Source organism: Lepidochelys olivacea (genome assembly GCF_965140295.1).
Source record: "Lepidochelys olivacea isolate rLepOli2 genome assembly, chromosome: 7".
Taxonomy (NCBI): Eukaryota; Metazoa; Chordata; order Testudines; family Cheloniidae; genus Lepidochelys; species Lepidochelys olivacea.
In genome coordinates, this window is record NC_140417.1 from 125,132,135 (window position 1) to 125,149,111 (window position 16,977).

Sequence of the window (16,977 nt, forward strand, 5' to 3'; positions counted from 1 at the left end):
ACAACTCCGGGCTGGGTATCTCATCTGAATTTACAAAACTACTACAGGCAAAAACCAAAATATTGGAAATTAAGGCCGCAATTCCTGTAACTTTCCTCACGCCTAGCCCCACTGACTTCAATGCCACGGCTTGTCTGCGTAAGCCTAAGCACGGGTGTAAGTGTTTGCAGCATCAGCGGCTAAATCTGTATTTTTATTAAAAACTTCTCTTGGCTTGCATAAAATCGGTGTCACTTCGAAACCAAAATGCGTCAGAGTTAACACTGCAAAGGGAGTTTGATTTCCTGTACACTAATAAAGTCACAGGGGCCTGCTTTTAAACACGCAGGCCAACAGTTCCCCTAGGAGCCATCTTTGGGTAGCAGAGGATAGACGTTTCAGACTTAGGAGCACAGCAGCCCTGATTCCAGACTGCCAGCCCCAGTGGAGGAGGGCAGCCTGGGCAAAGCATTGCAGCTCTTGCCTGGTGGAGGCTCACTGTATGGGAAGGGAATGTTGGTTGCAGATGGTACACAGGCGGCCTGCTTATCCAGTTTGTGTCTGAGCTCTTCTCACAACAAGGACATTAATGAAGCCCTGGGTTGATCTTTTACAGCCCAGAGGAACATTTTAAGTGTGAAGGTTCTTGGCAGAAAAAAAGACTCTAGAATCCAAAATTCTATTAACAATCAGGAAACTAATCAGGGAAACAAGCACAAATCATCCACGTCAGCTATTTAAGACAATGAAATGGGCAGAAAGCAAAGAGTGAGCAGCGTACACATTTAAAAAAAAAAGATTTAAATTAAAACCTCTGATTTTTATCCACCCAGATTAAAAGTGGTGGGGCTCTTACGGAGGCCAGCTGAAGGAACAGCACATGTGGGGGACCCCTGCCGTTTGCAGGAAACCTTTGAAGAGCCTGAATGGGTAGGAGCGTGGCTTCACAGTGTCTCTAGCCTCTGTTTGCCAGAAGCTGGGAGGGAACGACAGGGGATGGGTCACTAGATGATTCCCTGTTCTGTTCAGTCCCTGTGGGCAGCTGGCACTGGCCACTGTCGGAAGACAGGACACTGGGCTAGATGGACCTTTGGTCTCCCTCCCAGTATGGCCATTCTGATGTGCCTCCTCCCCTCCACCATCCCGCAGGGTCACCGCTGCCCGAGTCACCCCGCCATTCCTCGGAGTTGCCCATGCCCAGCTGCTTGACCCATCGGTGCTGTTGAGACCAGATGAAGGGACTGGCTTGGTCAACAGCTATCCCCCCACCCCCCAGAGCAAACAAACCAACCCCCAAATCCTCATCAAACAGCAGGAGGTGACCCAATGAAGCCGAGAATAAGCCACTGAGTGTAGAGCGCTAACAAGCCTTTAATATGGGAACTCCCCGTTAAGACTGACAATCACACATTGCACATATAAATAAGGACAAAGATTAAAAACGACACTGAATGCCCCAGCTCCAGGGCCAGGCTCGCTAGGGCCACGTCGCCAGCAGTGCCACTCCTAGCAGATGGGGCACCGGGCACAGCCCAGGCTAGGGGTGCTCTGTAGCTACTACAGCCCCTGTGGCCATAAGTGATGAGTTGGCACCCAGTGGTTTCTTGCAGCTCCTGTGGGCTCTGCAGCTGGGCTGGCAATGTCCAGAGACGCACCACGAGTCCCCTCTGCCCACAGAGTGCACAGGATGGAGGGTGCTGCCAGCTGGGGTGTGATCCCTTGTGTCCTGCACTGAAATCCCCACGGACAAAGTCCTGGCAGAACAGACGGTATTTCCGTGGAATCCAGAAACCCCGCAATGGGGACAGCAAGAAACCCAGTTAACAGCCAGGCCAGGCTGGGATCTATCAGGAGCCTGAACATTGCCCCTCCTTCCCTGGGGAGCTAGGAGACGGGCAATGCCCCTGCGCAAGGACTGAGGCTAGGAGCAGAGGCTGGCCTTGCTAAGCTGGAGGGAAGCACTAACCGGGCACCTGGCCTGTCCCTCACTGGGTAGAGGGGAGGGCCAACGACCTGCACTGGAGTAGCACCAGGCTCCAGTGAAGGGGCTGCCCCCTGCACAAGGACCACGCTGGTTTTCAGTCGGTCTCTGGCACCGTGGAGTGTTTGAACGGGTCGGTGCAGTCCCAGGGTCACCATTCAGGCCAGGTGCACACACACGTCTCTCCTCACAGGCCCTAGCAAGCTGTCAGGCTTTCCAGCATCACTGCTGCTCTCGTTCTCTGGGGGGAGCTGCACCTGCCAGCAGCACCTCCTAGCGCTCGCTCCAGCTCCCCACGCACACAATGCTGCTTGCTTGGCGCAATAACTGTTCGCTCGTCGGCTGCCGTTTCAGCTGCTAGGCTGCATTATCCGTCTGCCCAACAGCGTATCCGATACAGGCTATTTACAAAAGGGTTCCTGAGGGGGGTCTGTACAGGCCCATTTACCCTGGCACTGCCTCGCAGCAATACGAGCCCCGGGTCTATGTGCTGGTGGACGCTGCACTGAACACACAAGCCAGGTCCTTACTCCCTGGTCCAGGCTGCCTCTCTGGACTCTCCCCGGCCGAGAAACACCTTCCTGGGATTGAGCTATTCCAAATAACATCAAGGGACAGGACATGCAACAGCCTCCGACTAGTGGTGGCAAGGACAGAGGCAGCCAAAGGCAGGGCTGGGGCAAGCCTGGATCCCCAGAGCAATGTCAAGCAGCCCAAGCTAGCTGAGGCAGAGAGAAGCAGACTGGAACAGGACCAGGACAGGGCTCCAGACTCTCCAGCCTGGCTCCAGACCTGGTGGAACTGAGCCAGGCCAATCGGGATCCCAAAGGGTTACCTGGCAAGTGCCCAAACTCTCAGGAGCCCCAAGGCCATACCTCGGCTGTCTCAGGGAGGGGCGGGCCATGGAGTCCCAGAACATGAAGGAGCCAATGGAGGAGCAATCTGGGACCCACAGTATTCAAGGAGCACCTTGTTGATTAGAAATGAGGGCAGGCATGGGACTCATCCTTCCCGTGGGACCTACAAGCCCTCTCACTTTGGCACCACACCCAACCGCAGCCAGAGGGTGGGGGGTTTGTGAGCCATGCAGAATGCAGGGCTGATACTGTTCAGCTGGGAAGGACAGAGACAAACCTCTCCTAGCTAGAAAACGAGGCTCAACACAAAGACACAGCATGTCCTTGAGTCAGGTAAGGAGATGCTGCTCCACTCTGTGTGCCAGACAGAGCCCCGTGCGTGGCACCGCTTCGGGGGCATTTGAAGGGGAGCTAAAAACCCAGTTTTCCTCGTAGCTGTCTGTGAACGTGAAGCAGTTTGGAACCTTTATGAAGAAAGTGACTCACGGCTCCATTAAAGGGGGGCTTAGAGGGGGGAGTTATTTTAAACTAACACACAAATCCAGTACCTCCAATTGACTCTCTGTTGGTGGCATTTAGGGATCCAAAGGGGGGACTGGGAGTCTGGGCATACCCACCTCTGCCACTGTGCAGGGTGTCCTGGGCAAGTCACATGCCCGCTGCATGGCAGCACCAGGAACAGAATCCTAGCTCAGTCCCCTACGTCCACTAGCAGTGTCCTGCCCACTGGCCACGCTGCTTCTCTGACACTAGACGAACAGGGCAGAACTTGGGTCAGGGACCTGCATGCAAAGCTCTGCCCCTTGCCTAGAGCTGGGCTCACCTCACTGCTCCGTCTCTGTTCACACCTGCTGTCACCAATCCTCAAACATGGAGAATCTGCCATGGATGGAGCTCTACCCTGCTGGCCCCTGCAGCTTAGGAGACAATTGTAATTGGATTTCAGTGATTACTTGCTCCATCTAGGAGGGCTCAGAAGGGTTTAGCCGGCTCCCCTACTGATTCAGCCTCTACTTCACAGTGGTGATCTTGTGTATCACCATACACCACAGTGCTCACACAGACATGTGGCTGAGGTATTGGCTTAGCAGAGTACTTCAGCTTAATGAACCAGACAGCTGCCGGTGACCAGCTGCAATGGGGGCTTATTCTGGGTCTAGGTGATTTCATCCCATTTCTGCAGCTCTGAGCCAAGATCCAGTCTTCTCCCGCACCTCAGGTGACAGCTTGCTAACTGATTGTTCAGGTAGTCTGCAGTCCCTGCAGTCCCCTGTATGTGATCAGCATATTGGTTACAATACACAGTCCGCAGGCCAATCTTCGGTACCACTGACAGAGGGAGGTACATATCCCAGGGCACTGGGCCTGGCAAACCTATCTCCAGCCATCACTTGGAAAGCTGCCGGTAGCTTCCAGCACCCACCAAGCAACACCCTCGCCCCTGCACTGCTCCCACGAGGGCTCTGCCTGGCTGCCGTGGACACCTGCTTCTGAGCGATGGGAGGTCACATCACCATGTTAGCTCCAGACAACCTGTCTGCCTCCCCCTCCCACCCCCTTTCCCATTCAAGAGATTCTGCCTGGCTCAGCACCCCCTAGATAGAGACTGTGAAAAGCCATTAGCCACCCCCTCCTTGTCCTCCAGACACCTCGACCACGGAAACAACTGGGAGGTGACCAGCATGGTGCTGCGGCAATGCTGGATGTGCCAGGCACTCAGCGGCTGATTAGAAAGGAGACAGACCTTCCCGGCTTGGCAATCAGTGTGATGGGAGAGGAAGCAGGGTGCAGGGAGGTGACAGGTACATGGAAACACAATCCACTCCAGACGCAGAGAAACCTGCCTTCCAGCACCTCCCGGTAGGAGACACAGCCCTTGCGTAAACAAGCACTCTGAAGTATCCTCAAGGTTCCCTCTATAATTATGTCTGACCTTTAGTTAAAGACCACACAGTCTGTTCCCTGGGCTGGTTTCACTGGGTGCTTTCTACCGACTACCCTTTAAGTAGCAGGGACTGTAGCTAAGGGGCTCTGTTAACATCAGGATGATGAGAGTTTATTCTGGAATCTGCTTCTTTGCCATTTGACATTAAGATGTCACCCCCCAATTCCCCTTATACTGCTGCCATGGGGCTGCCATGGCCAAGCCAGGCACGCAGCCTGTCAGGAATGCAGAAGTGACCCCTGGGGTTGGGGATTTGAGATGCTGCAGCCATCCTCTGACCTCCATCGACACCCGCACGGAGAGACTACTGCACGAGAGCTAGTAAGGCAGTGAGCTGCCTGGATGCGGCTGACCGCTCTGGTTGTTGATGGGAGGCAGGGCGTGAAAACAAGACAAACGTGTTAAAAGCTCAGAGAGTGAGAAGCCGGAGCACTGAACAAAACCAGTGAATACAAAGCTCCTGCCTTCTTCCAACGGACTCTCCAGCCCTTCCTCAGACACACCCTGCAGGTGCTTGGTTAGATAGTGGTTTGCCCATATTAACATAGAGAAGTCAGCGTCCTCATTGTTCTTGCAGCAAGCCCCGTTGCAAGCCAAGCACTGGTGAGCTGGATTAGAGGGATCGCCGGAGGCTGCGGCACTAAGTCCTCTCACAGCTTGAGATGCAGCAGGCATTAATCACAGCTTACATGTCCAGACTTCTGCTGCACACAAGGGCTGGTGCCTGGCTGCTCAGATGGACGACTCCTTGGTGGAAGGCACAAGGGCCTGCAGATGTTTACGGGAGTCCTGGGCCAGAGGAATTACAGCCGTTAATACGCCCGAAAGGCTGAGTATAACTGAGTGTGAAGGGCTCATGTTTCTCTCCCCGCAAGCCGAGGTCTCGGGGCAGCCCCAGTGGTAGGCGAGCGGAAGACCCTAGGACTCACAGCTATTCAGCGTCTCCTGCGAGCTGGCACAAGGTATGAACAATCCCTACAGGGTCAGTAACTGGTCACCCTCCTTTCTCCTCCTCTAGCATCCGCCAAGCCAGCACCCATCTCCTAGCAGACCTCAGCTCTCCCACCACCATGCTGCTTCTGCGTGTCACTCTGTCCCTCCCTCTTAGACCAGCTGCCAGCCCAGCAAGTTTCAGACAGCGTGTGTTTTCTGACAGCACTGTCCTGGGAAGTGCCTGGCTGGGGCTGACATTGAGCACTGGGAGCTGGGCTGAACTCCCTTCCCAGGGGGCTTTTAACCGTGCCCTAGAGCTGGCCACGGCTTTAACCAGCACATTCCAAAGCGCCACACCTCTGCTCGCCAGCAGCCTGACAGCTGCACCTAGTCAATATTTTCATCCTACCCACTCATTCTGGGTATGGAAGCCCAGCATGAGACTCCCGCCCTGACTTCCAAAGGGGCCAAGCACACGCAGCAGACTGCAGCAACCCCCTTCTTTAATACAGAGAGAAAGACCAATGGCACTGTAGCTCCCAATACACAATGATCCAGGCAACTTAAACCGAAATGGAGCATTGCATGCTGGGATCTGTCATCCTACAGGCCTCGTTCCCATATTCAAGATGAAGGCAGGCACAGACCGCAATTTAGAATGCAATGGGCTGCAGGGGTTTACCCGTACTGGAGTGGTGTGAGATCAACATGTGTGTATGGTACCTTGTGCGTGCAGAATTTCTCACCTCTTTCCTGCCCTCAGACAATTTTAGCCTTGCTCGGGTCCCATGACTTGCTGGAGATTCAGGAGGTCTCTGTAACTGGACACGGTTTAAATGGTGAGACAGAAGCAGAAGGGTCAGAGGGAGCAGAGACAGGTTGGGGGATAAACTGGCACTCCAAGATCTTCCTTGCAAGCAGACCATGCTAAGTAGATGGTTAGTCTCTTACCCAAGTCCAAATTCACCTCGACTGGCATAGGACATGGTGTTACCCACACCCCACAAAGGACAATGATCTCCTGTGCAGGGAGTAGACTGCCTTTGCCTTAAACTGCTGGTTAGTCTAGATTAACCCACCAAACAGACCTGGGCCTGGGACTGAAGGAGTGAGAGGAAAGATGCAGGGCTGGCCCGGAGGTAAATATGAAAATAATCTGAATTCAAATTGGAACAGTGCAGAGAAGGGCTCCTAGGATGATCAGGGGAATGGAGAGCGAGCTTCTGAGAGGAGACTGGAAGACGGTGGCTTATTCAGCCTAGCACAGTGCAGGCTGAGAGGGGATCAGTTGCTTTCTATAAATACCCTGGGGGTAAACAGCTGAGAGGGAGAAGAGCTGCTGCAGCTAAAGGACACTGCTGGCACCAGAACAAAGGGAGCTAAGGCTGGAAATGAGAAGGTGGTTTCTAATCCTCACAGGGAAGCAATCTGGAGTGGCCTCCCAGTAGGAGCAGTGGAGCAAACAACCTGGAGCTTGATAAGTCAATGATGGGGACAATCTGACAGGACTTCCCTGAGATATCAGGGACTGGACTCCATGGCCAGGAGGTCCTGTGCTCCTAACATGAATCTTTAGCTCAGTCCCTCAGAGAGCACCATGGCAAAGATCATGGTGAAGTGGGAGAAGCAGCTTTAGGAGGAGTGTGAGAGCGAGGCTGATATAATGGGATAAACTACGGAGGGCAGAGAAGCCAGGAGAGAACTTCCACAGCACAACTAGAGCCAGAGGAGCTCCGCCCAGGTGAGACTCAGCACTGAACTCCAGGGCTGTCTCCATCCCAAGCCTTGGGTTGCACAAAGGGCTGTCCCCAGAATGGCATCTTCTGGCCTCGTGTCTGATTGCAGACAGATCATCCACAGGCCCAGACTCCAGCAGAGCGCAGCCAACACGCCCCTGTTGAAGCAAAGTCCCCAGGCCCAGCTCTTACCAGGTGGAGGCTCTCTTTGCTGACTCGCTCGGATTCTGGTGTGGAGTCCCTGCTTTTCCTTTCCAAGATCAGCGGGTTCCCCAGCATCCTCCGCTGAGTTAGAAAAAAGAGAGGGTTGTTGGTAAGTGCTGTGAGAGGCCTTAAGCAGGGAGGGGAGCGCTGGGATAGGATGAGGATTCTGGGTTCAAATCACAGCCTCACATGGCCAGCAGCTGGATGTTGGGAAAAGAAGCAAAAGACTCCCTGCAAACAGGACCAACTTGAAATCTGACCTAACAAGGTTTGCTCAAAGGAAGGTGTGGCCGGGCACCTCCTCCCAGCATTTCCCCCTCTGGCAGCGGTGGGGCCTGGGGTAAAGCAGCCACACTCCGGACAATGTTTTTCTTCCCCTGCTGGGTTTACTTATCAGGATTTTGGAGGTATGCCTTGGGGCAGGCCCTAGGAGGGCTCCTCCATCAAACAAAGAGAAACCAATTTACAAACACAAACCTTTCCCTGCCCCCTCGCTGGGGGGGGTGGTGTTGTCCTGTTGTAGGCCCTGGGGTGTCAGTCCTTCCCCTAAACAGGCATTCAGCCCTCCTCTCCCTCTCTCACCCCTCTCAGAGGAGGGGTCTGTAAAGGTCTCCAGCAGCCCTTAATTGGACTCAGGTGTCCTGAAATGACCTGAGGTAACCCCTTCTCAGCTGGTAGGAAAAAGGGTCTTTATCATTCTCATACTGTCTTCCACCACTCTCTTGCAGCCATCAGACTGACTTTGTCACAGAAGGATGCAAGACACTCACTTCACTTTGCATGGGCACAAACACTGGGCCTGAGACCAGAATGGGCCCGTTTAGCCTGATATCCTGTCTCTGACAGTGGCTGACACAAGCTGTCCACAGGAAGGTGTGAAACACCTGTTTCTATCCTCACACCGACATTATCGTTCCCCTTTCTCACGAACCTGCAGACATGCTGATTATCAGGAGAAGCCGCTAATCCCATATCTTACTAGCTCTGACAGCCGGGGCAGTGAGTTCCCCAACTGGTTATGCATGGTGTAGAAAGGTCTTAGCAGTTTTACTTTTAAATTAAAGCTCAGGAAAAACTTCTTAACTATAAGAGCAGTAGACCAATGGAACAGATACCTCGGGAGGTCGTGAAGCTCCTTTGCTGGAGGTTTCCAAAGGAGGCTGGAGCCATCTCTCTGGGATGGGTTAGACACCACAAATCCTGCCTCTTGGCCAGGGGTTAGACTAGCTCAATGTTTCTCAATGACCAGTTTGTGGACCGGCACCGGCCCCGGAGATCTCCCTGACACAGGTTAGGAAGGCAGCAAGCCAGTCCCTGCTATCAAGAGGGTTGAGAAATGCTTTGGACTAGATGACCCCATAATTTACATGTGCTGTCTCCCAACGTCGTTGCTCTCCCGTTATGCAGGGTAACCAGAGCACAGTCTGTTCTTTCTGCGCCATTCAGTATTTCGTATCCCTCTCCTGGCCCCTCTCTCCAGTAACCCACTCCAGGCTTTTCAGTCCCTCCAGAGCTTGTCGCCTGTTCCTGGGCCCCTTCTAGGCTGTTCTGGAGCCAGGGTGACCCGTACGCACACGCGTATGCCCTGGGGCTGATGTAGAGGATTGGAATAGTCTCCGTTTTGTTTGCTATCCCTTTCCTCAGGCACCTCAACACTTGGTTTACTATTCCGACCACTGCACCGGAGCAGGGGGCGTCACTAAGCCGGACCACCCCAACACACTGCAAAGAGCCAGGCCTGTGAGATTTAGGAGCTGCCCCGAAGCATTGGAGATGGCAGCAGGCAGGGCCAGAGAGGGACTTCAGCCAGAGACCCGCAACAGACAGCGCTCTGACGGGGAGCTGCAGTTACCTTAATGAGGCCGCTAAAGGAGCGGGATCGGGTGCGCCTCTGTACTGGGGGTGTCGGTGCATCGGGCCCAGGGGTGAGAGTGCCGGGATGCTTATGAAACTAGAGAGAACACGCAGGGCAGCATGTTAGGTGTAAACCAACAATGATGTTATCTTCCAGTCACCCCACCCAGCTACCCGGCTCAGCTCTAGGGCACAGCACCCCAAACTCCCTGCCTGCTCAGGATCTGTGGGTGGCTTTGTGGGCGAGCCCTGCCTCTGGGAGCCTGCAGCCAGTGGTGTGCTCCCTCGGACCAGCCCCTGCCCATTGAACACTACCTGCCGGATGAGCTTTTTCTTCTTAGCAGAGTCTGGCATGCTGTGGACGTGGTGGAAGAGCTCCTTCAGAGCCTCCTCCGTGCGCTGCTGCGTCTCCTCCCGGTGGCAAGGATCCAGCCTGCTCCGCTTCTGAGACTTCAGGGGCTGGAGTTCCTTGGACCCAGCAGATGTCAGCAAATCCAGGTCATCCTGGGAAAGTTCCCACGTCATGTTCCCACGTCACTCCCTGCCCTAGTGCCAGCCTGCTGCACTCCACAGCGTGCGCGCGCCCGTGATCCCAGAAAGCGACATGACTCGTTACAAAACCCAAACCAGCCATTGCGTCTGAGGGCCCGCAGGAACAGCTGTGCCGGCTCCCGAGCAAGACTTGGTTACACCCCATTCCCATTGCTGTGCAGCAACGGTCCACTAACAAACCCATCAGAGCTGTGTCCAGCATGGGGGCGGCAGTGAGGTGACTTCCCCTGGCTCTTCCTGTCCCCTGGACACCATTGGGCAGCAGCTCCCCCAGGCCGAGAAGGACTTGGTGCAGCTCTCCCTTCAGCGCATCATTCCAGTTCCTTCAGCTAGATGGGGAAGGGCTAGTTTGCTGGAGAGCAAGGGGAGAAATTCTCTTTCCCCATCTAGTGGAGGGTCTGATCCCCCTTGCTGCAGCAGCCTGTACTGCCCCTGGACCAAGAATGGCCTGACCCCAGTGGTTAATGTGAATTGCTCAGGTTGGTTTGAACATGACAGCCCAGCGAAGAAGTATCTAGTCACTACACATACTGCGTCTGGGGACAGATAATAGGCCTGGTGTTAGATCTGGGGGCTGCCATGGTGTTCATGCTCCAGCTCCTCCCTCCTGCAAAGGTCCTGATTTCCCCAGTGCCATCACGTGGGTGATCCTGAGCCATGGTCCCATGGCAGCTTTCCCAGGGACCTGCTAACTCTGAATCCCCCTCCACTCTCTGGGCAGATCCTGTTCTTGGGAGTGACACGCTTTCCTCCCAGCACCTGCCCCTTCCCCGTGGGCAGCCACTCATCTGCTGTCCTCACCTTTGAAGCGTGCGCCCTGGACCCCAGGTAGTGCAGCCTGGCACATTCTCGAACGTATGCTGGAGCCTGGACAGGGAGGGAAGGTAGGCAGTGAGCACAGGCGAAAGCTGGCATTTCCCCTGGGCCCTGGACCACACTGCACACCCCACCGGCCCCTCTGGACTCACAGGTTTCAGAGTAACAGCCATGTTAGTCTGTATTCGCAGAAAGAACAGGAGGACTTGTGGCACCTTAGAGACTAACCCATTTATTTGAGCATGAGCTTTCGTGAGCTACAGCTCACTTCATCAGATGCATATCGTGGAAACTGCAGCAGACTTTATATATACACAGAGAATATGAACCAATACCTCCTCCCACCCCACTGTCCTGCTGGTAATAGCTTATCTAAAGTGATCATCAGGTGGGCCATTTCCAGCACAAATCCAGGTTTTCTCACATCCCCCCCACCCATACACACACAGACTCACTCTCCTGCTGGTGATAGCCCATCCAAAGTGACCACTCTCCCTACAATGTGTATGATAATCAAGGTGGGCCATTTCCTGCACAAATCCAGGTTCTCTCACCCCCCCACCCCCGACCCCTATACACACACAGACTCACTCTCCCGCTGGTGATAGTTCAGCAGGACAGTGGGGTGGGAGGGGGTATTGTTTCATGGTCTCTGTGTGTATAAAGTCTGCTGCAGTCCCCGCGGCGCGCACCCGGTGCAGTGGGCTGCGGCTCACGGGAGCTGAGGCTCAATAAATGGGCTCGTCGCGGAGGTGCCCGCGTCCCCCTGTTCTTTCTGGACTCACAGGAGCTAGCGGCACAGTGCACTTCTGCTGAGACACGAAGCCAACCCCGGCGGGACCGAGAGAGTGCGGCCAGCCCAGCACACCCCGAAAAGGGTCTGACAACTGACCCAGTCGCTGGGGTCAGAGCCAGAGCCTGACTAAGAGAGAAGAACTGCTCACCTAGAGACGGTGTGGCCTTGCAGAGAGAAAACGGGCATGCTGAGAATGGCAGCCCCAGGCCTTGGAGACCCTTGCATGACTGAGGAGCGTGCTGCATGGCCAAGACACACCCTACCCTGCAAATGAATTCGGTCCTCCCCGAGAGGACCTGGACTGGTGCAGAGAGCCCCTTAGCAATGTCCCACCAACCCACCCTGCACCTGGAGCATGCAGAGCTGGGCCTCTCCTCTGGTCACAGCCTACCAGCTCAGCCCCAGCCCTGGGAGAGGCTTCGCCATGTGCATGAATATCTATGAGACCGAGGACATCCCACCTGGATACAGATTCAGCTCCTATCAGCACTCGCCACGGGAGAGCCCCAGGAGATGTTCTCCCGTAAATAGGGACCCTAAGTTCCCCAAAAATGGCCCTTGTGAACATCCCCTATGAAACAAACATGCTTCGGAGCCTGCCAAAGCCAGTGCCTGAACTGGCCTGCAGAGGGTGCTGTTACTCTGTCCCGTGCTTTCAACCAGCCAAAGGAGGAAGAGGCCAAGTTCAGGCATCTCAGACCTGTGCACTTCGCTTCTGCTGGGTCACTAGCTTGGCACCTCTCGGTTACCCCTCTCAGGAGAGCACAGGCAGTGTCACCAGCCAGCCGCAGCACCCTGAGAGCCCCTCCAGAAAGGGTGTGTGGAAGCGACAGGGAGATCAGGGGTCCGAGGCCCCCATGGGGCGCACTGACCTTGAAGAGTTTCTGCGAGTGTTTGATCATGAAGGCCATGCCCTCATTCAGCTTTGTGATATTCTCCTGCAGGTCGTTTGCTGTCACCTGGAGAGGGGACAAAGCCCACGCACGAGCATTAGAAGAGGAGGAGGCTGAGTGTGCTGGCTGACTTTCCAGGAAGATCCTGTCCCTCTGCTCAGGCCTCTATTGCACTGGACACAGATCCAAAGCCTGTGCCAGGAGGACAGCCCAGAGTCTCAGGCACCTGCACTTCAGAGCAGAAGTTTAGCAGCAGGCACAGGTGGCCCTGCAGAGAAAGGGCTGCGGTGCATCCCTCAGGCCACATGCATCGCTCACAAGGCAATTCTTAGGAACAGCAGGAGTTTGGTGACTTTTCAGAAGTATTGAAAAAGAGGAAGCAATATACACGGCTGTCAATCCTATGGCAGGCAGCAGCCATGGCACCAGCATCTCCCAACACAGCTCTGCCAAGGCCCCTGAATCTTGACTGTCAGCCCAGCCCACTCTCCCACTCCTGTGTCCCCCACACAGCCTGGCCAGCACCCTCCAGTCCTGGCCCACAGCCTCATCTATTGTTGTAATCCAGAGCCCCTCCCAGCTCCGCTGCTCTTCCCTGCAGTATAACCCAGCTGCTGCTAAGTGTTGCTTACATTTCTGGGCCACAGGATGTGGGGTGCAAACATGAGAGCCAGGTTGTGGGCAGACATCTTGTTCTTGTCCTGTTTCTTGGCCGTCTGGTAGAGCAGGTCCAGCAGCAGCTTAAGCAGGTTGCGATTGGGCGGGGGGAGGATCAGGAAGAGCAGCTGCAGAGCTTCGATCTGCCGCTCCTTATCCGGTGTACTGGTCTTGTTCCCCTTGTCATCAAACTGCATCAGGCCTGCAAGCCAGGGCGTAGAAGCTGAAGCCATTTGGAGCCCCTCAGGTCTCCGTAACTAGGAAGCTATGTCCATACTGACCAGTTACCGCCTCCAACCCCCATCAACCCTCCCCCTTATACATTGTACTTCTCCAGACATGCCTACCCTGGCTCCATCACCCCCGGGAACCCTCCACATGCTGTTTAACTCCTGCCCATGGGGCTGAAAAGTACACAGGAAAAACACCCTCGGGGTTATTCACCTTTTGGGTCCCTCCCCTGTCAGAAGACCCAGTTCCCAAAAGAGACAAACATTCCAGTGTGTTGCCCATTGACATAAGCTGCCCTCGAGGAGGCTCGTTCAGCTCCCATTCCTCGTTTCTATCACTGCCCCCGTTACCTACTCACCTGCAATTTTGAGGTGGGCTTGGAAGTGCTTGTGTGTCAGCAGGGGCTCTGGTAATTCACCCAGGAACATCTTCAGCAGAGAGGCCACATCATTGGAGTGAAACTCCCCCGATTCCAGGTCAATATCAGACCCGCTGTTCAGGGCATCCTTCAGGGTCTGCTGCCTGAGACTGTTCCCTGGCACTCGAAACAAGCCCTCCATTCGCAGATCTGCTCGGCAGGGAGTGGGAAAGAGATCACTCACCGTGAGGAGGGGGCTCCCGACCTTTGACACAAGGAGCCCTCTCCCAATTTCTCTTCTAGCCACCTGTACGGGATCCCATATAGAAAACCTTACTCAGTGGGCTATATACAGCCCCAGGATGTGCCCTACAGCTCTGGCAGAAGGAATGCTTGCAAAATCAGAGAGGTGAGAGACAGGCTAGGAGCTGCTACAGGTGACTCTGGGTCACAGCACCAGCACATAATCCAAGCAAAACGCTCAAGTTTGGAGCCCAGTGTTCTGCCCTGTGCCACAAAGCACAGGATTCACCAAGGGCAAGTCATGCCTGACTAATCTAATTACTTTCTATGACGAGATAACTGACTCTGTGGATGAGGGGAAAGCGGTGGATGTGTTGTTCCTTGACTTTAGCAAAGCTTTTGACACGGTCTCCCACAGTATTCTTGCCAGCAAGTTAAAGAAGTATGGGCTGGATGAATGGACTATAAGATGGATAGAAAGTTGGCTAGATTGTCGGGCTCAACGGGTAATGATCAATGGCTTCATGTCTAGTTGGCAGCCGGTATCAAGTGGAGTGCCCCAAGGGTCGGTCCTGGTGCTGGTTTTGTTCAATATCTTCATTAATGATCTGGAGGATGGCGTGGATTGCACCCTCAGCAAGTTTGCAGATGACACTAAACTGGGAGGAGTGGTAGATACGCTGGAGGGTAGGAATAGGATACAGAGGGACCTAGACAAATTAGAGGATTGGGCCAAAAGAAATCTGATGTGGTTCAACAAGGACAAGTGCAGAGTTCTGCACTTAGGATGGAGTAATCCCATGCACCGCTACAGACTAGGGACCGAATGGCTAGGCAGCAGTTCTGCAGAAAAGGACCTAGGGGTGACAGTGGACGAGAAGCTGGATATGAGTCAACAGTGTGCCCTTGTTGCCAAGAAGGCCAATGGCATTTTGGGATGTATAAGAAGGAGCATTGCCAGCAGATCGAGGGACGTGATCATTCCCCTCTATTCGACATTGGTGAGGCCTCATCTGGAGTACTGTGTCCAGTTTTGGGCCCCACACTACACGAAGGATGTGGAAAAATTGGAAAGAGTCCAGCGGAGGGCAACAAAAATTATTAGGGGACTGGAACACATGACTTATGAGGAGAGGCTGAGGGAACTGGGACTGTTTAGTCTGCAGAAGAGAAGAACGAGCGGGGATTTGATCGCTGCTTTCAACTATCTGAAAGGGGGTTCCAAAGAGGATGGCTCTAGACTGTTCTCAGTGGTAGCAGATGACAGAACAAGGAGTAATGGTCTCAAGTTGCAGTGGAGGAGGTTTAGATTGGATATTAGGAAAAACTTTTTCACTAGGAGGGTGGTGAAACACTGGAATGCGTTACCTAGGGAGGTGGTGGAATCTCCTTCCTTATATATTTTTAAGGTCAGGCTTGACAAAGCCCTGTCTGGGATGATTTAGTTGGGGATTGGTCCTGCTTTGAGCAGGGGGTTGGACTAGATGACCTCCTGAGGTCCCTTCCACTCCTGATATTCTATGATTCTAAAGCAACCCCAGATGCCCCAGCAGGATGCACCCTGGGAATGGCAAGCTGGCAAGAGAGCTGAGAGTCACTTACGCTTGTGCAGGTATTCGATGAGCTGCGAGACCTGGGCGATGCCCTCCTCGGTCAGCGGGGAGCCAAACACCATCCCTTTATCTGGGGAACAAAGCAATCCAGTCAGCACACATGGGACAGGAGCAACTCAGGCATGGCACCTCTGGGCGCAGGAGCCACAGAGCTTAGCAGGCATTTGTCTACTGTGAGACCAGGATTTCCAGCAGGGGATTCTGTTGCTGGGAAACTAGTGGCCAAGAGAGTTGGGGTAAAGGTCAGAGGAGAACCCTACTCCTCTGACATCACAAGCACCCCCAAATACTTTTACCTTGCAATGGCTGTGTTCCAAGGGGCTTTTATCAATTTGCTGTTGATATCAATGCAACTGCAGATTCTCACCAATGTTCTAAATAAAACATATTACTGAACCCCCGTGAGGAAAGCCATGTCAGACCAGGGACACTTCAACCTTACAGGATGTGTTAGCTACAGACCAGACCCATTGGGAGCAGGCTCCCTCCTGGAGCAGGAAAGTTAAACAAAACACAGCTTCCCCTCCAATTCTGAGCTTCCACGTGGAGCTTTAATGCAGGTAAGCAGGGGACTAGAGAAGGCCCAACTGTGGCTTGTTTAACTCGACACTGTCAGCTCAATAACCCTTTGGGACTCAGTTACAATACAGCAGTCCCCAAACGCAGCGCGGATGGGACCAAACCATTTTCACCATTCCCCCAGGCTGTGCCCCAGTGCTAAAGCCCCGTTAAAGCACCGTTGTCGAGGGACTCTCATTTTGTAAGCAACTCCCCAGGGTGGCTGATTTGACAGTGAAGAGGAGAATGTTGCTGGGTGCCTGGGGAAAGCGAGGCTGGTGCAGGTGCAGGGGGCAGTCGTGAGAGGTGGGGGGCAAAGGAACAAATACTGAAGGTGAGGGCAGCTGTGGCCTGACTGGAGAACTCCCATTGCTGGCATTCTATAAGCTCCATTTCAGGGTGGCCAAAATAAAATTAATCCTTGCCTCCTGCCCCAACTGGTCTCCTGCGTGTGTAAATAGAAGTGAAAAGTGCCAAAAGGCAGACAAGGAAATCACCAGGAGAAATGGGGAGCTCGGAGGTAGATCCATATGGAGGGGTGGCGTCTCCACAATGATCACAGTGAGACTCTCATCTCACTCACTTGGGGTTTGCTTATGTCACTTGGGGGCACCAGCCAAAATGCAGGTGCAAGATGCCAGCCTGAGCACCCAAGCCTCCGCTCAGCATCTCAGGCTCACGAATACCAGAGCAAAAATGATGCGCACAGGCTGAACAGGGAGACGCCTGGATGGAAGGAAAGTGTTAGATGAGAAGCATATTCAACCCTAA

General features: G+C 54.0%; 1 protein-coding gene across 3 annotated transcripts in view; it reads right to left on the minus strand.

Annotated features, from left to right (window-relative positions):
• Positions 1-1,332: 1,332 nt before the first annotated feature.
• Positions 1,333-16,977, minus strand: part of ARHGAP19 (Rho GTPase activating protein 19) — a 58,586-nt gene continuing 42,941 nt past the window's right edge. For 2 of the 3 annotated variants that reach the window (XM_084635076.1, XM_084635078.1), the window contains exons 3-12: positions 15,638-15,718; positions 13,793-14,002; positions 13,179-13,405; positions 12,526-12,612; positions 10,843-10,908; positions 9,805-9,993; positions 9,488-9,586; positions 7,624-7,716; positions 6,442-6,516; positions 1,333-5,551 (exon numbers count right to left, since the gene is read on the minus strand). In XM_084635076.1, coding sequence (XP_084491202.1) covers positions 5,495-5,551; positions 6,442-6,516; positions 7,624-7,716; positions 9,488-9,586; positions 9,805-9,993; positions 10,843-10,908; positions 12,526-12,612; positions 13,179-13,405; positions 13,793-14,002; positions 15,638-15,718 — 1,184 coding nt within the window. In that variant the 3' untranslated portion in view covers positions 1,333-5,494. The remainder of the gene's footprint in view (positions 5,552-6,441; positions 6,517-7,623; positions 7,717-9,487; positions 9,587-9,804; positions 9,994-10,842; positions 10,909-12,525; positions 12,613-13,178; positions 13,406-13,792; positions 14,003-15,637; positions 15,719-16,977) is intronic. The other variant, XM_084635077.1, reaches the window with a different exon arrangement.